The sequence below is a fragment of the Curcuma longa genome, chromosome 7, assembly GCF_044706935.1.
Source record: "Curcuma longa cultivar G26 ecotype Majalengka, Jawa Barat chromosome 7, ITB_CL_G26_1.1, whole genome shotgun sequence".
Lineage (NCBI taxonomy): Eukaryota > Viridiplantae > Streptophyta > Magnoliopsida > Zingiberales > Zingiberaceae > Curcuma > Curcuma longa.
In genome coordinates, this window is record NC_133867.1 from 1079310 (window position 1) to 1101757 (window position 22448).

Below are 22448 nucleotides of genomic sequence, written 5' to 3' on the forward strand. Positions count from 1 at the left end.
GTCCAATCCTCCAAACCCGCTTAGACTTTCTCGCCTGATGATCTGATCTACCAAGTCTTCATGCCCAGTCCTCCTGATCAGGATTTCCTTGCGTAGTCCCCCTGACCAAGACTTCCTTGCTCAGTCCTCCTGACCAAGACTTCCTTGCCAAATCCTCCGGACTAAGACTTCTTTTGCCTAACCACAACTAGGACTTCCCTGTGCTACCTACACACTCAGATCAGCTCATTAGCAAACTTCACGAGCTTAACTTGAACCCTTTGTCATTATCAAAATCTTAGTTCGATCATCTGATGCTCTCTACACCAGCACTCTCTCTTCGGAGATGTTCCGTGCTCTTCTTAGGTTCTACTACAAGATACTTCTACCACTATTGGACTGGTAGAAAGGTCCTACATCATTCTCATAACAAGTGGGTATGATCGTCGGCGACAATGCCTTAAGATCCTTTATACTGTTTATCCATAGTATCAAACAAACTATTAGACCATTCTTTCTGTTCAACCTAAGCCAATTCATGAGATTCACTACTCGCCGAACTAAACTAGTTCCAACATTTGAATCTGAGGGAAACCCACCCAGTGTGAGGAGCCTGATCCTACAAAGTTGGAGAGTAATAAAGATACTCAAACACAAAAACACCCATCATGTCATTAGAATACTAGAACATCGAAATAGAAATACTAGAATCCAAATCCAACCTGTCCAAGAGAGGGCCTCAATCTCATAGAGTTGGAGGATAACAGGAATAGTCGAACAGAGATCTGACTTGTCCTGGGATAATAGAAAATCAGTGCACCAAAAAATTAATTTTGGCCCATCTAGGGAGAGGAGCTCGATCCCACAGAGTTAGGAGAATACTGATCGCACCCCCAAAACACTCCTCCTGACATCAAAATACCATAACACTGGAATAGAAGTCCTAGAATACTAATCCACACCTGTCCAGGGATAACAAAATATCAAAACCCAGATCCGACCTGTCCGAGGAGAGGGACTCAATCCCACGGAGTTAGGGGATAATAGAAACAATACCCACACACCAAAACACTCATCGTGTCATCAGTATACCAGGACATCAAAATGGAGATATCATAATCCAAATCCAATCCGTCCAGGGAGACGTACTCGATCTCATGGATTTGATGAAATAGTAGGAATGCATAACACCAAAACACCATGCTTGACCATCCTGGGAGAAGAACTCGATCCCATGGAGCTAAGGAGATATTAAGAATGCAAAAAATCAAAACACCATGCTCTACTCGTCCTAAGAGAGGAACTCAATCCCACAGAGTCGGAGAAATAGCAGGAATGCAAAAAACCAAATCATCATGTTGGACTCGTCCTAGGAGAGGAATCTCAATCCAACAAAGTCGAGGAGATAACAAGAATGCATAACCAAAACACCATACTCGCCCCGTCTTGAGAGAGGAACTCAATCCCACAAAGTCAAGGAGATAACAAGAATGTAGAAAACCAGAACACCATGTTCAGCCCATCTTGGGAAAGGAACTCGATACCACAGAGTCGAGGAGATAGAAATACAAAAAATCAAAACACCATGCTCAACCCGTTCTAAGAGAGGAACTCAATCCCCCGGAACTAGAGAGATCACAAGAATGCAAAAAACAAGAACACCATGCTTGACCCGTCTTGGGGGGAGAAAAACTTGATCAGGGGATGTACCCAAAAGCCACAAAGACTTGATCTTTTCGAAATCGTGAAAACTTGAGGTCACATCTTAAGCCATCTGGTAGACATCCACACGTAAGGGGTGTCAAAAATTGCCCCAACCTGCCAACCTAACCCAACTTAACTTGAAAAAATCAAATTAGGATTGAAATTTTTCAAATTCGAGTCAAGTTCAAGTTAGAGATTTTGGATTAGTTTAAATTCGAATCAAATTCGAATCAAGTTTGGATCAACCCAGATTGATTTGGATTTAACATTTAGGAGATTTTTTTTAAATATTAAATCAAATTTTATTTTAAAAATTAAGATATTTTATATAATATTAATATGACGATAATAAAATATTAAAATAAAAATAAAAAATTATGATTAAGCAAGTTAGGCGAGTTATATAAATTCAAACTCAAATTTAGAATTTTAAATTAATTTCAAGTTCTAATTCAAATCAAATTCAGATTAAAATTTTTTAATAATATTTTTATTTCAATCAAACTTGAATCCACCTAACCCATCCAAATTAACACCTCTACCTACACAATTAAATTTACAATATTTGCTAGAACGGAAATTGCGAAGTACATAAATTGACTTTACTATCTCCATTTAGCAATACAATAATTACTGATTTAATACACAAGGGGAAGGATTTGCATGATTATTTAGTGGGATCTCAACCAAAAAAAAATTACATATAGGGAATGATAATTAAACACCGCAATAACTCTATTTTGATTAATTAGCTCTCCATCATCGTAACTGTACTACAAGATATGTATTAGTCAGCCAACAGGCAATGGAAAGTGGTTGAGTTTAAACCTTTCAGACTATACATTTTTGTATTGCGAGCCAGACAGGAACGCTGCGAAAAAAGGTTTGGCTAATTCCAAAAGATGGCTTGTACGACATTCTAGGGCAGCGCAGCCTCCCTTCGCAGCATTCGTTGCCTTCGTAAGCTTTCATGACAGGGAGCAAAGAACTCATGCGCCAGAGCTTCGTCAGCAGCGATCCTGCACCTAGGATTTATTGTCAAACACTTATTCACCAGATCAAACAGCGAATCTGGAATTGCCTCGATAAACTCTGGTCTCCTGGTGTTTAGAATACACCACTCTTTCAATTCCAAGGATCGCAACCATCTAACATCATACAATTCCTGCAATATGCACATTGTTACTCAAAGAGCTTGTTTCATGCTCGATTGAATTAAATGGTTAGCTGATGAAACCTGAGGAAAAGAAGACTCAGTGTTGTGAATTTTAGCCACTTCCCATAAATCCTCACTCCCCTTCAATTTTGCAATATCTTTAATGTTCCTGGAATTGATAAGGCCAACATAAGCAACAGCTAAAGACAAATGACATTAATCAGTAGACTCACTGCTCTGGATCGCCACCAAAGGGCGTCTTTCCCATCATTAAGTATAGTAATGTAACACCGGCAGACCAGACATCCACTTTGCAGCCTTGGTGACTTGACTTGAACAAAACCTGTTTTAACATAATTATGAGATGACCAGACTAACATAATGGAAAGATTATTAGCACGCAAGTGAACCTTAACCTCTGGAGCTCTAAAGCCCTTGGTTCCAACGCAAGGACCCTCTCTCTTGTGCTTTCCATTTTCTAGGAACATCAGAAATTCAGTATCATTTGAATAAATATGCAAGTTTTATGCTTATCGATGTTAACACTTACTTTTAGGATCAAGCATGCAAGCACCAGCAACAGCATTTCCATCAAAATGCAACGGCATTGGTGTTACAGTTACTAGCCTTCTTTCCACTTTACCCAAAGGAGCAGCCACCCTTTTCCTCTGAGAAGCAGGAGCTGTTGATCCCTTGTGATCAGGAGTTTGCATTGCCTCGTGCAAAAAGTTAATCAATTCCTTCCTCCCTTTACAAGGAATAGGTTGCTTCAATTTATCAACAGGTGTTTTTGTACTAGTGGGATCTCTTGCTGAAGTTACACCGGAAATATCAGCAGCTTTATTGCAACATTTACTTTTGTTGCCAATTTTGGCCACTGGATTTCTCTCAGTTTTCTTCCTCGAGATTCTTGATGGATGGGATTTCAAGTCATCAACTTCCTCAGTTCCATTGACCAAAATTCCATCCTTTGTTACTCTCTTTGGTTGTTTTGGTGAAAAGGATTTCAAATTTTGTGACGCTGGATCTAATTTTATGTTACAACCAATCTCTGTTTTACCTATTATCAATCAGCAGAAAAAATAGTGTTAACTCTTGATTAGATGATAGTGTTCTAAACTATTGTACATAATAAAAAAAACAATAAGACAATACTCCCAGCTCCAAGCCAATTTATGATAATCATCAAAGTTGACTTGAACATCCAACAAGCTAAATTGCAAGATTATATTCCTCTAATTGGTGCATGGTATTTGAAATATTGTTTCCTTTTTTTTAGGTAATCTAGGTATCTGAGGTTCGCCTAAAGATAGATAATCTTCCTTCTTAGTTCGTCTATCGAGTAAATCTGGAACACAACATATGCACATTCAAAAGCTAACCTCTAAAATATTTATTTTATTGAAAAATTATTTATTATATGAACTAGTCAGTATCCTTAGTATAATATGAAGAGGATGAGTCAAAAATTCAATTAAAATTGTTCAACAATTAAAAACAAAAATCATCATCATTAATTAATTAATTTTGTCTTTGTCTCAACTATTTGACATGGACCACATAAATCTAATCCCTTCATTAAGCTCTAGAAAAAGTATTAAAGGTAGTAGATTAATAGGTTTATTAGTCTAGTGAACTAGATCTTATCTGACTATGAAAAGTGTTAGAGTAGATTAATATGGTTATTAGTATAGTGGACCTAGCCTCATTTTTTTTAAAAAAAAAAGTTATCTTATCATGAATCTACAAGTCTACATATGTAATAATTATCTCACAACGATAGTGCAATATTTTCTTTCTTATAAATTCTACCTGGTATTAAAGCCTTCTTCCAATCCATCAACTTCCTTCTTTGTATTTTTCTCATAATCACCTAGCACACCACACAAAGCCACCAATCATGGAGCAACAACAATTCATCCAAATATCTACCTACTTGTATTTGACTTCTCTAGCTTCTTTTATTCTCCACACAGAACCACCAATCCATGTGGATCTAGGACCTATAAAACTATTGTCCTTTGATTGATGGCTTTACTCAAATTCAGTTGTAACCTCTCATGGTTCTCTTGTCTACGGTCATGGCTCTCTTGTCTACTGGTCATCAACTTTGTCAATGCTTTGTGTCAACTCAAGTTTAGGCCATCCTACAATTGTCATTCTGCCTCATCAAGTCAATGACTATCTCCAATGTTTCTACTATGTTTTCAGTCGATTGGAAGTTACCATCAAATTTATTCCAGATCAATTGACTATCTAGTCAACTCAACAACAAACAAAAATACTCTATTTGACAGCTAATTAGCTTGAGTTGACTACCTATCAATTCAACCATAATGAGAAAATTAGAATACATCATCACTTGACTATCGAAGCAACTCAGTCGCAAATAAAAAAATATTATATTCACTAATTGATCCACTTAAGTCAACTACTTGGTTGACTCAATCATCAATCGACTGCATCGTCGACTACAACCATCTTAATGATCGAGTCTTCGTGTAAGTTGAAAACTACTCTCTCTCAGACATGGGTGTAAACAAGTCGAGTCAAGCTTAATTGTGTTCAATCTTATTTATTTACTTATTGACCTTATTTAAGCTTGTTTATTAAAAATCTTATCGAGCACGAGCTGAGCTTCTTATCGAGCTCCATTAGCAATGTTTTTATCCTTATAAATTAGGTTAAATGTTTATCTAATACATGAAAATTATATTATTTTTTATTTTTAGCATATTATAAATAATTTAAGATTATAAAATTTTATATATTTATATTTGAATTTAAAAATAAATTTATAATTAAATTTTAAACAAATTAATAAATAAGTTTATTTATAAATTATTCATGAACGTTAAAGAACCAAGCTTACTAGTGTTAAGCTTTTTTTTATATTTTTTTGTTATTAAACAAACAAAAATGGGCTTTATCGAATCAAACATCAAGTTTGTGCATGAACATCCAATTCATTTAGCCTTGCTCCCGGTACAAGTCCCTCAATTCTCAACCCAATCAAAACTTTTACCTAACAACTCATTTACCACAAGGTCATCTCCTATCAAATACTCATCCCTTAGATTTACCAAGCCATTAGCTAGCTCCACATGTCATCATTCACGTTTCACTTACGTAGTTTGCTTCCTCTGACTCAATTGCACCTTGATACTCCTCATCTTAAGATCCTTCAGATATCTCAATATCATCCTCTCTGATCTCTTGCGAACCTTAAACCATCAAGTCTTCATCAACCTTGGTCACACAAAATCATCTCCATATGTCTATTAACCAAGTTCTACACAACTTCATACACATAGCAAATACATAGAAATTCTAACTTAAATTCTTTGCCCAAATATCAAACTCACTATTAATTCCTATCACTAAGAGCATGATTGCATTAACATGTTCGCTAACAAAATCCACCTCCTAGCAAGTTACCATAAAGTATGCCTCTCAAGAAGACTATGATCCCTTAGATTCTCCGAGTCATCCTTCTCTAACTGCCTACGAGTTCACCTCATTACAAGCAGTCAAACTAACAACCACTATATGCTTCTCATCTTAGAGTTCACTTTGTTGATGCAATAAACCTCTAAAATTTTGATATTTGTTTGATAACATATTTAATAGAATGGGTCAAAGTTGGCCAAGTTAGTGAGAAGTCTAAGTAAGTCAATGTTGATCAGATAGTTGACAAATCTAATCAAGTCAAAGTTGACCGGATGACTAACAAGGAAAAAGTTCAGACAAGATGTCTAGCAAGGAAAAAGCTAAAACAAGTCAAGGATAATCGAATATTTGGCAAGAGAAAAAATCCAAAAGGAGTGAACCTTAAGTAGTGAGAAGTCTACGAGGAATGAACTCCAAGCAAGAGGAAAATCTTAAGGGAGTAAACCTTAGGTAGTAAGAAGTCTTGGAGGAGTAAACTCCAAATAAGAGGAAAATCCTAAGAAAGTGAACCTTATTGTAATGAGAAGTCTGGTAGGAGTGAACTCCAAGCAAATGTGACCGAAATAAGATTTTTAATCGATCGAGCACGATCGACCGGATTAGTGAATTTGGTCAATCTAAGTACAATGTTTTACATTATTACTTCTATCAGATTGAGAGACAATGAGGACATGTCTCAGTTGAGACAACCTTAGGCGTTGATCCGACTGAAGAAACCACCAGAAGTTTCTAAGTCGAAATCAAGCAGTCTGAATTGTCAGATAATCTGTGCATACATAAATTATTCTAACTCTGTTTTACAGGAATTATATCTTTGTATTGTGTTAACTTTGTTTTGTAGGAAAAATAAAGTTATTCGAAATCAAAGGGTTGGATCGACCGATCCAACCAAATAAGCACATATCAAATCATGATCAAACCCAAATGGAAACAGAGACCTGATCAAGATGATCAATCGACCAAATAATTTTGGAAAGAACAAATCGGATGAGATCAAATCGATCAACAAAGAAAATTCTGAAGGAGCAGTCAACAAATAAAGTGGATCAATTGACTAGATAAGCAGATTTCATAGAATTAATCAGATCAGATCGGAGAACACAAGGAAAGAGGAGGTTCGATTGCCTTGATGGTTCAATCGACTAAAAGGAGTTCAATCAACTGAATAAAACATATAAAAGAAGTCTCAATATTCAAGATTTTGCATCAATTTTCTCAACAATCTATCTTTCTGTCCTACTATTTTGTTCGTGCAAGTACTGCTATCAACACGCCAAGAGACTCTGACAACCTACTACAAAGTTACATTCCTTAGTTGTCGGTAACTTCATTATTGTATTTACATTAAAGGGGATAGTAACTTGTTATTATCTTCATCATCTTTTGTACGAGCTTTCCTCCTCCGAATGTTTTCAGAAAGGAGAGCATTAGTGGATTGTCCAATTGGAAACGGTCTAAGAGATTGTAGGTCTTGGAGTAGCAATCATTAGACTGTGAACCAAATAATCGTTCGAGTCTTTTATTTTAGTCTCTGTCTTGGTTTTATAAAAGAAAAGAAAGATTTTAAATGAGCGATATTCATCCCCCTTTTATCGTATACTTCGGCCCTACACACTTCATTAGGAATTTTCATTCCCTCGGATGCTTCAAGCCATCCTTTATCAATTACCTTCAAGTCTACCTCATTATAGACCTCTAAATCATCAATCATAATTCATCCAACTTAACTGTATTAAATCATCCATAACAACTCAACCTTATCGAATCACAAGTTTCGCAAGCTACATATGCCCTTTATCAAGTCCCTACACACTTAATGCATATTAATACCAAATCAACCACTTAGGAGCATTATTCCAACACTTTTTTCATTCTATCTTTGTGAAAACACATATATTATTATTCTTAAATTTCACCTAACTATTTTTCTTAAAATAAAAATGCAATTTCTTATCATCATTAATCATATTTGCTCAACTATTTAGGCTAACTATAAGAATTATGTCCTTTCATTAAATTTTATACAAAATTATATAATTAGTATTACTCAAAATAATTAAATTATTGTTATCACGTTGAGTAATATTTTTCCTAAACTCCATCTACACATTACACTGAGCATCATTTTTTTCTTTTGAAAAAGAAATATTTAACTGATTAATGATTAATTAAACATTTGTATTGTTTTACAATTTTGCACAATTCAATCTACTCTTATAGTAAAATTTTATACTTAACAATAATTTTAATTTTTAAAGGTGAAACATCATTCATCTTTTTCTTAAATAAGTATTAACAATCATAAAATGATAATAACATAATAATTTAAAATTCAAATTCTATTTTTGAGTTGTCTAATGATTGTTATTTTTGAATTTATAGTTTGTTATTTTTAAATTGGATTAACTATTTTACTTAGTTTTTGGGATCATTTTACAAATAATATTGTCTTATATAATATTAACTTTTGAGATAATAATATTTTTTGTAAGATTTTTCCTAAGCAAAAAAATCTAGTTCAACATGATACTTTGTCTTTTTCTACCCTCTAGTCCCAATAGAATCAATCCGCGCCCCCTCTGCGACCTACACACGTTGCCAACTACTTCATTCGCCCACTGACCAATGCCACAATCGAACACAACCATCAAGCACCTTATTTTTAAAAAGAAATATTTAATTGATTAATGATTAATTAAACATTTGTATTGTTTTATAATTTTGAACATAATTAAATCTACTCTTATAGTAAAATTTTATACTTTACACAAATTTTAAATTTTAAAGGTGAAACATCATTCATCTTTTTCTTAAATAAGTATTAACAATCATAACATGATAATAACATAATAATTTAAAATTCAATTCTATTTTTGAGTTGTCTAATGATTGTTATTTTTAATTTATAGTTTGTTATTTTTAAATTGGATCAACTATTTTACTTAGTTTTTGGGATCATTTTACAAATAATATTATCTTATATAATATTAACTTTAGAGATAATAATATTTTTTATGAGATTTTTCCTACGCAAAAAATCCACTTCAGTATGACACTATGCCTTTTTTTCTTCCCTTCAATCCCTATAGAATCAATTAGCATCCCCTCTGCATATTGCCAACAACTTCATCCACCCCTAACCGATGCCACAATCAAACACAACCATTAAGCACCTTATTTTTTAAAAAGAAATATTTAACTGATTAATGATTAATTAATCATTTGCATTGTTTTACAATTTTGCACATAATTCAATCTACTCTTATAGTAAAATGTTATACTTTACAACAATTTTAATTTTTAAAGATAAAACATCATTCATCCTTTTCTTAAATAAGTATCAACAATCATAAAATGATAATAATGTAATAATTTAAATTCAAATTCTATTTTTGAGTTGTTTAATGATTGTTACTAATAGTTCAATAATAGTTGTTGGTTGGGGAGCAATTCATGCAACCTCAGTAGCATTTGTGTACTATTATTGACCTAAAGAAGACGTTCTATTTGATTCCCCAACCAACAACTATAACACCCAATGTATTGCTCTTGGAAGTTGTTGATCACAACCCATTTGACTCCACTTTTTCACCTTCGCAAGCAATCGTTAAATTCTACTTCATCATTGTAAGCATTATACTATAATCCTTGGTGACAAACTATTGCATTATCAGCCACCATAACTACTCAACATTGGTGTTCCTCAGTACAACCTTAAACATCTTATAGCCTAGGCCTCCTACTCTAACAACACCTCTTGCTCTAACAACAACCTCGAGATGTCATGCCACCTTTATGTAATACCCTAGACACAATCCCTACCTCTGTGTCATCGAGAGCTAAAGATCTCCCTTCTCTAGTTGTATGGCACCCTCTTCAAAAGTTGTAAAAATTATCTTCCTATCAAGATTCCTAATCCAAATAAGTCCAAATATTAAAAAAAAATTATTATTCTATAGCAAGCAACACAAAATAAATAAAAGAAAACTTCCTTTCTGGATTCTCACACTAGGAATAGAGTTTTACCATGATACTCCACCTTTTTAGGAACTATATGGTGTAAACTTTACGGGAAAAAGGCTCACATCAACTCGATATCCGCATTCATCATTGAAATTTATTTTGTTAAATTTAGTTAGCTTAATTAATTTTAGAGCATTTCCATTTTCTAATAACATCAGTCCTTGCTTTTAAAAAATCATCATTGTCTTTCCTATGATGGTGATATGGATAAATCAACCTTTCCTATGATGTAGAAGTGTTTGGTCCTTATTGAAATAAGTCTATATACCAACACAATATAGTTGCAACATTTTTCCCATAAATGTTATCATCCTCAATCGATGTTTAGCTTTACGTTAATTGAGTTTAAAATCAAATCACATACATATAGAATGAGCACTCAAATAATGAATTTTATTTATCAAATAAATAAGATAATATCTAAGGTGATTGTCTTAGAACAATTCTCAAATATAATAGTAAAGTGGTTAAACTCTTAAATGAACCACAAGAGACTCAAGGGGTGAGATAGATTATAAAACTTCATGTAGTGTACTGCATCGTGTATATACTCATGTTAGACGATATGTGAAAAAAATAGTGTAGAAACAAGTCATGCAAGGTAGTTATCAACAATAACAATTACATGAATGTGTTGGTGCGGGAAGCATCCGACGATCGAACCCAGGTTTTGATTATGGCAAAGGGATTCAAAGTTAAGTCCATTTGTGATCTAACGGTTTGAATGAGTTTGCAGGAAAGTCCTAAGTGTACTTAGGCAAAAGTCCTAGCTGCGGTTAGGCAAAGGGAAAACCCTAGGGGGTGGTAACCCTAGGTCATAGGGGGTGGTAACCCTATGCGAAAAGTCTTGGTGGGTCGAGTGCTTCAGGCAAAAGTCCTAGGGGGTGGTAACCCTAGGTGAAAAGTCCTGGTGTCGCGAACCAGGTGGAAGACTGGACCAGCCGGAAAACGGAAGTCCAGCAGAAAGTCCGGGAGCATCGAGCGCCGAGCAAAAGTCCAGTCGATCTGGAGGATCGTACTGGCATCAGGTAATCTCTCCTGAGGGGAGTAGGTGAGGACGCGTTCCCCGTAGAGGGAACAGTAGGCGTCGGGTCGACCTAGGATTTCCGGACGGAAATCCGAAGTCAGACCCAGACAGTCCGAAGGCTGTCTATAATTTTTTATGTCCTAACTTTATGTTGCAGGTTTGTTTTTGGGATTAACATATTTTACAAGGACCAAAATGCAACATTTGTTTCGGATGAACAAAGTCCGAGGTGCCTTGAACGCCTTGCATAAGATCCACGTATGGATGCAAGGTTTACTGTTGATAAACTTGGATGCAAGGATAAACCTTAATGCATAGGTTACCGTGGATGCATGCATGGGTCACTGTAGATGCATGGTTCACTGTAGATGCATGGTTTGCCTTGGATGGTTAATGCTCATCATGGATGCATGGTTTGCCTTGGATTGTTAATGCTCATCATGGATGCATGGTGTGCCTTGGATTGTTAATGCTCATCATGGATGCATGGTTTACCACCTGCATGGATTACCACCTGCATGGTCTACCGTGGCTTGATAATATTATACCGTGGATGCATATCTTACTTTGGATTGCTAATTTTTACCGTGAATGCAAGATATGGTCCATGCGTGCAAACCGGATCTTGGGGCAACGTGGAAAGCTTAAAGCGCAATGAACCCATTATAAAAGCAAGGGTGGCAGCAGCGATGAGAGGATCAATTTTTTTTTCCTTCTTCCCTTAAACGTGCAGCGAACAGATTGAATCTTTTAAACTCTTTTCCTTAAAAAGTGCTGCCAACGAAGTCATTTTCAAGCCTTCATCAACGTGCTGCTGTGGAGAAATTTCGTGAAGGAGATTGGCTTCCTTCTCTAACATTCCTTGCTTCCAACGTTCTGCTTAAAGGAGGCTTCAATCGAAGAACAACCTTCTTCATTTCTTAAGTACTGGTATAATTTTATTATAGCTTATTGTATAAAGAATATTTATAGTTATTGCCCATCGAAAGCGATCAACGATCGCGGGCCTTGGAGTAGGAGTCGTTCAAGGCTCCGAACCAAGTAAATCTCTGAATCTTTGTTTTGTCTTTAATTTTTTATTCCGCTGCGTTTGTTTTACTCGTAAGATTCCGAAAAGAACGAAATAGCCGCGAGCGCTATTCACCCCCCCTCTAGCGCTTTCGATCCAACAGAATGTGATTCCACACAAGACCTTTGTAAGATCTAGGTCATCCAAATCCCAAGATGGTGATATGGATAAATCAACCTTTCATATGATGTAGAAGTGTTTGGTCCTTATTGAAATAAGTCTATATACCAACACAATATAGTTGCAACATTTTTCCAATAAATGTTATCATCCTCAATCGATCTTTAGCTTTACGATCTCTCTATTACTCAACATTTTTCCTTATTGAAAAAACCTACTTTTTTTTTTTTTTTTCAAAATAATGGGCAAAATATTATATTGTACCAAACCAATTCTAGTGAAACTAAACCCAAACCTAAAACAACAACCAAGGCAGCTTGATCTTAGCATTCCCACATTGTTCCAATTTGACAAACGGATGGAGACAAAAGTAACGATAGACTCAATGGCATAAGACCTCACTGCCAACCATAATGCCTCAACTAAAAGTCATTCCCATGGTGTTCAAAAGATCCTAAATGGGTTCCAAGACAACTCCCATGCAATTACTTGATGAATTCCCTCCTATACGTATGATCCAACACATTATAGATTTTATCTCAAAGTCAATTGTATAATCCAATACATTATAAATTTCATCTCGAAGTCACAATTATTTAACCTCCCACACTATCAAATAAATCCTCTAAAGTACACTGCAAGATTTAAAATCTCGACCCATGCCGAGGTTTCAGCCTCGGACTGGAACGATACGATTTCGGTATCGTGTCGTATCGATATAGTTTCAATATTTTTAAAATTTTAAATATAAATGTATATTAATTTTATAAATATTTGATTATTAAATATGCTTTATATGTTGAGATGTTGAATTTATATTTTAATATTTTCTCATAAGATAATACTTATTAAATTCTTATAAAAATATTTTTAAAAAAGTAACTTTTAAAATTCAAAATTAAATTTAAAATTATAAAAATCATTTGAAAGGTTAAAAATAATTTTAAAATTTTGAAAATCTTAAATTATTTTTTTGAATGTATTTGTAAATTTTTAATTTTAAAAAATTTATTTGAAATGTTTAAGAATTATATTTTCTTCAAATTTTTAGATTATTTTAAATTTATAATTAATTTTAAAATTATTTTTAAAAAGTAAAGTATTTTATAAATTATTTATTAAATTTTAAAATTATTTAAAATTTTTGAAATAATTTTTAATATTTTATAACTATTAATAATAGTTTGTTTTTTAAAAAATACATATTTAAAAAATAAAAAATTAACTAAACCAAAAAAATAATAAAATTATGTCTGCAATAACTCGTGGAGGTCATCACGACATTGCAACCCTCATGGAGAGTTTTAGAAATATATAAAATTTTATTAGAAATTTAAATAAATTTTTATATATTTTAATGGAATAATTAAAATTTTAGGAAATATATTTGATTATTTATTTAGGTTAGGGGTTGATTAAATTCATTAAAAAAATAATAACATAATTAAGAGGTAAATAAATAAAAAATTATTAAGGTTTAAATAAAATATATAATTAATTAGATAATTTTATTAGGGTTTAATTAAGCCTCTTTTGAATTATCCTAGTTAATTGAGTTAATCCAAATTCAATTTTATTTAAAAAAACTCAATTTTTCCCTCGATGCGCGCAACATCGACATAGGCATGCGCGACCTTGACACTAACACGAGATCGCATGATCCCTCCGATATGGCTCAAGGGTCACAATGAGGCCATCGAGGTCGCACGACCCCTTTGACGCGACCGGTGCGACCGTCAAGGTGGCACGTCCACTCTAACACAATCGTCAAGTCACATAACCGCTGCACACAATGCCTCCTGCAGCTAAACCTGTTGTCGGATTGTGCCGATGTCGATCGACGAGCGAAACGAAATATTTCTCTTTCAACTAGCTCGGCATGATATTTCAATCCCTGCTACACTAAACTAAATGGGCAAGTAAGAAAACTTAGTATGAGTTGTTGTGTCATTCCCACTTTACTAACACCTAAAAAAGATGGCTTCTAAAGAATGTGTTGATAATTGTGTAGTCAATAAGATCATTGTTAAGCATGGGTTTATTATATCTAAATTGGTGAAAGGCTTGATTTGATGGCACAAGCCCAATCTTTGTTGAAAATTAACTTATATAAAAAGTATCACAAATTAAGATTAGTGTTGGTAATGAGTGAAAAATGCTTTTAAGACACATGAAGGATTAAATGAAGGGTAGTCATGCCCTTCAAACTTTCAAACACCTTGAGTTCTGCTACATGTTACATGAAATAAGATAAAGTCTAAACCAATTGTCTGTTATATTTCTTTTCTTAAATTAGAAATGCTTCCATGTAAAACTGTGTTCTTCGTAGGCTCTCCCTATATGTTCATTTACATCTATTAGTATGCATTTTTAGTTATAAGTATTCTACTAAAAAATTTCTATTGGAATCTCCTATAATTTCTTCTCAATTTGATCATTCAATTTGCATATAAGGGTATGGTTTCATAGAATGACCTATTATATTATAATTATCCTATCTCTAAACCTACCTTAGACAATTTATCCTTATAAATCTTATATAATAAAATACTGCATTGTTTTTATATTTAACTAAATTTTGAAATTGTATACCTATTTTTCTAGTCTCTCTAACATATTATTTTTTCTTGTAAGCATTTTATGTTTATTATTTCTCTAAATCATCACTTATGTTAATATTAATTTCTTCCCCAAAAGTGTTCTGAACATTCCAAGTTGCTGCTTACCTAAAATTATAATCTATGAACAACTCCTACCCACATTAACCCAAAAGTAAGCAATAATCTTTTTCTATTTTGCATCCAATATGGCCTTTGATATGATGGATTGTTTTTGCAAACCTTTAACACACCATTTTACATATCAAGGTACCCAAGTGGTAAAGGCTCCTAAAATCACTTATTAATGACAACATAACCTTATAACAAATATGATTGAGATTTATTCTCATAGGTATAGGTTTTTTTAGCATTAATTGTCAAGGTAAAGTGAAACTCTAAGCCATATAGCTAAAGACAAAGGACTATCATTGATGGTTTTGCAAATAAGACAAAAGCTCAATCCTTTATTAATTGCCATAAGAATGCTAACCTTCATTGCAATTTCAATAGATAAATTATGAGTTCATAAACATTTGATTGAGGGATCATTTTATTGGAATATTTTTGTGGCGACAGAATGGATACATTAGCTTACTTTACCATGCTCTTAGCAGTAATATAGTGTTGGTTGCAGTGTTTTCTAATATGTATGACCATATAAACATGACATTGGATTATGCTATCACAATAGAAGCTTAAAATATACTGAAAATATATAGATTTTTTAACACAGATCAAACTTACTATTTTTGAAGAATTTTTGGTGTAGATCCTGCATCAGCAAGAAATGGAGTTTAGTTACAACTTATTATATTTGTCATGGCAAAAAACAATTAATGGTGAAATAACTAACACTGGCTAAGTTAAAGTCTATAAGATATCCCTTATTATGCTGACGGGAGAAGAGAAAATTTCCTGGTTTAACATCCCGATGGGCAATTCCCTGAAAAAATAACTCCAGTTAACATAGAATGTAAATGCAAGAGTCCATCGATGTAAAATTTGGGTGTGGTTTGTCACCTGTTTATGCAAGCTTACAAGGGCTCTAAACATACAATAACCATACCATTGGAGTTCAAATATAGTTATCTCCTTTTTCAAGACCTAAATAGTATTTAAAAAATTAGTAGATGCATGTAATCTCATGGAAATTTGAGAACAATCTAAAATCACCTCTGGCCTGTCATGCTCAACATGTTCTAGAACAAAACAGTCTGAATTGCCACTTTTGAATGAACCTTCGTATTTTATGACAAAGTTCCTTCCTCTGAAGAGTATTAGTTCAAAAATAAGATGTGCAAAACAGATGCAAAAGCAAAAATCAATCTACCAAAGGCAAGACATTTAAAAAATAGAAAAAGCCTCCTTATTTCTTACCCAAATCGTGCCAGCATCCTCATTTCATTGTGTACATGTTGCAAGGGAGCATTGGCATGGGGACCTGTTCAAGCAAATGTCAATCTTATGAATTACCATCTAACATATCCAAATAAGCTTGTGCATGACAATAAAAATAATTGACAATAAACAAAAGTGTTACAATTGCAAATTAATTTATAATAATTTTTAAGTCTGCAGTAAGACTGAAAATTTGAACATGACATGTAACGACCTTGGCCCGTCCGCCCATGGGAACTCTACTTATCCCGACCCCTATTTTTCTGTGGGTCATGGGCCGTCGACCATCGACCGTGCCGTTACCTTACTAGGACTTTCCACCCCTGCCTAGTGGATTTTTGCCTTCTCCAGATTCGAACTCTAGACCTGTAGGCTAAAGTACTAAAATTCCTTGAATCTGGTAGCCAAGTGAGAGCTCACTTGGTTACCAGATTCAAGGAACTTTAGTACTTTAGCCTGCAGGTCTAGAGTTCGAATCTGGAGAAGGCAAAAATCCACTGGGCAGGGATGGAAAGTCCTAGTAAGGTAACGGCACAGTCGATGGTCGACGGCCCATGACCCACAAAAAAATAGGGGTCGGGATAAGTAGAGTTCCCACGGGCGGACAGGCCGGGTCGTTACAATAAAAAGTGTCAGATTCAAGAAACTTTAGTACTTTAGCCTGCAAGTCTAGAGTTCGAATCTGGGGAAGGCAAAAATCCACTGGGCAGGGGTGGAAAGTCCTAGTAGGTAACGGCACGGTCGATGGTCGAAGGCCCATGACCCGCAGAAAAATAAAGGGTCGGGATAAGTAGAGTTCCCTTAGGCGGACGGGCCGGGTCGTTACATAAAAAGGCGCCTTTTTATTGTAACGACCCGGCCTGTCCGTCCGTGGGAACTCTACTTATCCCGACCCCTATTTTTCTGTGGGTCATGGGCTGTCGACCATCGACCGTGCCATTACCTACTAGGACTTTCCACCCCTGCCCAGTGGATTTTTGCCTTCCCCAGATTCGAACTCTAGACCTGCAGGCTATAAAGTACTAAAGTTCCTTGAATCTGGTAACCAAGTGAGAGCTCACTTGGTTACCAGATTCAAGGAACTTTAGTACTTTAGCCTGCAGGTCTAGAGTTCGAATTTGGGAAAGGCAAAAATCCACTGGACAGGGGTGGAAAGTCCTAATAGGTAACGGCACGGTCGATGGTCGACGGCCCATGACCCACAGAAAAATAGGGGTCGGGATGAGTGAGAGTTCCCACGGACGGACAGGCCGGGTCGTTACATGACACAAGCCAGTTAAGACCAAACATGGAATTAAGCTTACATTGTTTGTATTCTTGAATTGAACACATTTTAAGATGGCAAAAGTTTGCATCGTCATACATTAAAATTTTAACTGTGATGCTGTTTAGGATTATGAAACATTTACTTATAAATCTGAAATAAGTTTCACCATATCATTTCTTGCCAGTCACAGATCTAGATATTTTTAAATAAGTAAAATAGTATAGAAAGCAAACTGAAAGAATGTTATTCATGCACAAAGCTACAGTTCAATTACAATGTGTTTAAAGTATAAAAATGCAAACTAAGTTATTTCATAATATAGATGAATGAGTTAATCATGCAATGCCACGTGTTAAACACATGTGTCAAATAATGTATGTGCTGTGTTTCATGTTGATAGATGAATAAGCAATTATTGACATGGAAAATGATATAACATAATTTTGACATGTAAATGATTCAAATTGCTGAACCAAAATTCTTATATTAACAAAGGAAGCTAAGAAAATTCCAGAAACAAAACTACCTAGATCACCAGGACAGTGGTCTCCTATTCTAAGCAAGTAAAGATTTGGCAAACTAGCATATGAAGAAAATGATGGAATCAACAAGTTTTGTAAACATTACCAACATGACTAGTCAAGCTATAATAAGCTTGACAAAATCCATGATTTTCAACAAATATATAAGATATTATTCTTCATCCTTGAGCTGAATGTTTACAATTTAAAAGAAACAGGTGTTTGGATAATATAGTTCCATACTAACTCACCATTTATACATTCACCTTGCAGAAAAATTTGAAAAAAAAAAAAAATAGCTCTTCTAGGTATATGGCAGAGTGATTCTTGGATGGCAGCCTACAGTGAGTAGTGAGGATTTCTTTTATCTCTTGCTCAACTAAAAATGTAATTACCAAATGGGGTTTCATGTGACAAGTAGGACAACATTGATTGGTTCAATCATTCGAGTGCACACTGGCTGATGTTTAATACATAAGAGTAAAAACTAGCATAACTATCTACTCTATGATAATAAAGTTGAAGGGTGGAATATCTATGATTAAGGTTTAATTGGACTAGAAACTTCATGGCCTTTTAAAACAAAATGATTATGAAGGATAGGATAAGATAATCATACATTTAACAGCAAATATTTTTCCATCATTTTTCCTTCGAGCCCTGTACACAGTACCGTATCCACCTGCAATGCATGGGTTACAAGAGGTAAGGAGAACACAAAATAATAGGTGATGTAATGTGGAAAATGACAAATTGATTTTCATTCTCTACCTGAACCTTCTTCTTCCTCTATGATGAAAGATTCCAATTTCGGCTGCAACTTGGAATCCAAGTGGTTCTACAGACAAATTAAAAACTAAATATTGTAGCCCACATCACTCCAGAAACTTTGATTTGAACACGCATACTAAACTGTAGATATTAATACAAATTGAACTTACGTTAGGAGTCTTGGGTACTGGATCTTCATTCTTATATTTAGCGGCAATATTAATATTGGAAACTTTCTTCATTTTCTGCTTCTTGACAATACAGTTTAAAAAACTACTTTCCTGATTATCTTTTATGGATGTTCCATCTCGTTGATAACACCTTGGTGAAGTAGAGTGATAAAATTCCCCACATAAGTTTGATGTTCCGATAGCATATGATTTCATGGATTTTCTCCCATAATTATGCACAGCTTGATGGCCAGCTGATTGGCATGCCACAGAAGGTTTCAATACTTTATCTGTCTGCTCTGTGGTCATGGAAATATCAAATCATTATGATTGTAAAATAACTAAAGTAACTACTAAACTAAATGAGTGCAAATGATGTTATTTGAAGATAAATACCTGGAGGAACAAAACCCTCAGGATTTTTCTGTGAGGGGCTAGTTCCTGCTTCTGATTGGCAAAAGATTCCTTTAGTAGTTGTTGCTTCATGTAATTTCTCTAATGTTTGACCAGTGAAATTTTGATCATGATTTATTTGTCCTCCAAGATCCTTCAAGTCATTTAAATCCAACTTGATAGTAGGGGGAAACTCAGCAGTTGATTGAGAGCATCTCACTATAAGAGAGTCTGTTTCATCCTCAAATTTAGCAGGTTTGTTTTTGACATAATTCTGCATAGCCATTCCTATATCTCGTTGATTATGTACAGTTCCATTAGAGATACTAACATTGTGAAGATTGGCATTACCTCTAATATCATCCAAGTTTTTCTTATTGATCTGGAAATCTGAGGTAATCTTAAATAGAGGCAATGGTTGTATTTTATTGAAGAACATTTTTGCACTAGCAGTCTTTGCAGAGTCAATTTGCACGGGCAAAGAAAACTTGTGGTTATTGACCTTCGAGAGATTTTCATACAAAAATGAGCCAACTGAGAAAGTACCATTGTTAGGAATACCCGGAACTATATGATTTATCTGCAATGCCTGGAAAGGATGAATATAAATGATGATTGGATAAGTAAATAAACTAACAGGATTATTAAGCTTAAAATGAGACCAAGCTAATATAAAGTTAAACTAAGATTGCAGGATGAGGAAACAATTTTGTGCATGATTAGCAATCATCTGAACCCATTTTCTTGAAATACAATTTGACTTCAATCAATAAAAAATATAGAATGAAAAATTGTCACTTTGTTGATAATCTAGTAAGTCTAAGACAACCAGAATAAAGGGAAAATAAAAATAGAAGGATTATCTCGACAAGTACAATCAAAAAGTATTTGTGAATGAAGAGTCGTTAATGTTAAAAGATCCACTGTTTTCTTTAATATAGTTGAATTTCCTGTTTTACCACCTAGGTATTTATGACAGTTTTCTGGCTTCCATATAGAATTCTAGGTCACGGAGTGGAAGTGACAATAATAACATCTCATGGAAAATCACAAAACTTAAATAATTTTACTAAAATGAAATTTCTAGTGTCCACTCTCCATGCATCGGGTGCCTTACATAAGTGGCAGCCAGCTAAAGATCGTATCCAACTGTTGTAATACTGATAGCTGAATTATTGATTCCTTTTATATCAAAGATCTGGTACACAAATAAGCAAAAGTTGGGTAAAAACTTTGGCCAACTAGTAATGGGCATTTCAACTTCACAACTCAGTGTTGGAAATTAAATAGGATGCTTTGTGTCAAACAAATTAATTGAAGTGACTGGTGGAGTGAAATTGCCTACGGGCATATTGAGAAAAAACGAAAATAATACCTTTGCAGTAGTTTTTCTGGGACTTTGCATAACACAAAGCTGATTAAAGTGTTCCTTGTTTCCTCCAAATTCTTTGAGATCTGTAGTCAAAAATGAAATTTCACTAATGATAGCTACAAGAAAAGATCACTCTACAATAAAACGAACTGCTAATTAACATACCTCCTCCATCAGGCAATAGTAATCTCCTCTTGGCTGTTGGCGTCTCAACCAGATCATCCTCCAAAAGTTGCAACTTCCTCTTCCTCGTATACATCATAAATACCTCACCGCACGCTCTCATCTGAGTTGTAACCGTGAACGGAAATCTAGGAACCAATGGAGCAATGCCGGTCGACAAAAACTGCAGGAAAGCCACCATGGTAACGTCCGAGGGGGTGACGAAGCCGTCATCCGTTAGCATCAGAGGGGACCCAGGGATATTGCAGAGGATCTCGACGAATTCGACGCCCGACTCAAGGACACATCTAGATGCAAGCTCCGCAGCAGGCGCGGGGCGGCCGAGCCGTAAAAGAACGGTGAGGAGGTGCCATGCCCGCTCGACGAGGGCCGTGGATGGCGCGTAGTGGTAGTCCGGCCAGGGAGGAGCCACCATGGTGGAGCAATGGGAATTCCCGTAGTACGATTTCGATCTCCGGGCGTCCTGACCTGGAATTTAAGGCTAGGGTTTCAGGGAATACTTTGTGTTTTGTTGCTGTTTCATTTTTTTTGGGGGAGAAAAAGAGGCGGGAAAGCTCGATGTACTGAAATTTGAGCGATCACGTGACACGATTCCCGCCCACGAAGCACAAGAGAATACTACAGCGTATATAATAAATTAAAAATTTATAATTGATCATTAAAAAAATATTATCTAAACTTCGTGAAAGGTATTATTTTGATTTTATTGAAATTTAATTTTTATTCACTGTAATATATTTAAAATAATTAATTTAATTATGTCCCAAGCACGATTCGATTTGGTTGATTAATCTTTTTATTAAAAAAAATTAAATAAATTATCACTAAAAGTAAAATCACATTTTATGAATAAATATATCAATCCACTATGTGCATTTAATATTCTTTTTCATCGGGGTGCGATTGAATTTGAGATTGTTTTAAAAAAAATTGACTAATCCTGGATGAAGTCAAATAAAATATAATTAATTAAAAAATATTGGAATTAATTTGACTTAGTCGTTAAGACAATTATTGAAGCATACAGCATCATGGTTGACGCCCTGTTATCATTGACTCAAAAGAGAAAATTATACTAGGTAAAGCATAAAGTTAAATTAAATCATAGCACCAATTATATAAGCATATGTAGGATGGATTAGGGGGTAAATAAATTAGACTGTCAACAAGTTTGATATTTAGTTTGATAAAATTTATTTATATTTATTCAATAATATATATATATATAATAAATTTAAATATTAG

General features: G+C 34.5%; 1 protein-coding gene across 1 annotated transcript; it reads right to left on the minus strand.

The window, feature by feature from the left end:
* Window positions 1-2602: 2602 nt before the first annotated feature.
* On the minus strand, window positions 2603-21618 carry LOC141831349 (uncharacterized). The gene is made up of 16 exons (XM_074718706.1): window positions 21186-21618; window positions 21024-21103; window positions 19652-20237; window positions 19256-19554; window positions 19086-19152; window positions 18934-18996; window positions 16506-16569; window positions 16302-16395; window positions 16149-16232; window positions 15982-16071; window positions 15873-15900; window positions 3390-3899; window positions 3256-3317; window positions 3073-3182; window positions 2921-3008; window positions 2603-2848 (listed from the first exon to the last, which is right to left on the minus strand). The coding sequence occupies exons 1-16, from the start codon at window positions 21616-21618 to the stop codon at window positions 2603-2605; spliced, it is 2904 nt and encodes a 967-aa protein (XP_074574807.1).
* Between the last annotated feature and the right edge of the window lie 830 nt (window positions 21619-22448).

What these genes read in the sequence shown, in the direction of transcription:
- LOC141831349 (XM_074718706.1), bottom strand. Translation starts at nt 21,618, where the DNA reads ATGGTGGCTCCTCCCTGGCCGGACTACCACTACGCGCCATCCACGGCC. An exon ending in TAGACTTTAACTTAGCCAGT is followed by an intron (nt 15,901 to 15,981) that starts GTTAGTTATTTC and finishes TTGCTGATGCAG; the next exon opens with GATCTACACCAAAAATTCTT. An exon ending in CCAAAAATTCTTCAAAAATA is followed by an intron (nt 3,900 to 15,872) that starts GTAAGTTTGATC and finishes GATTGATAATAG; the next exon opens with GTAAAACAGAGATTGGTTGT.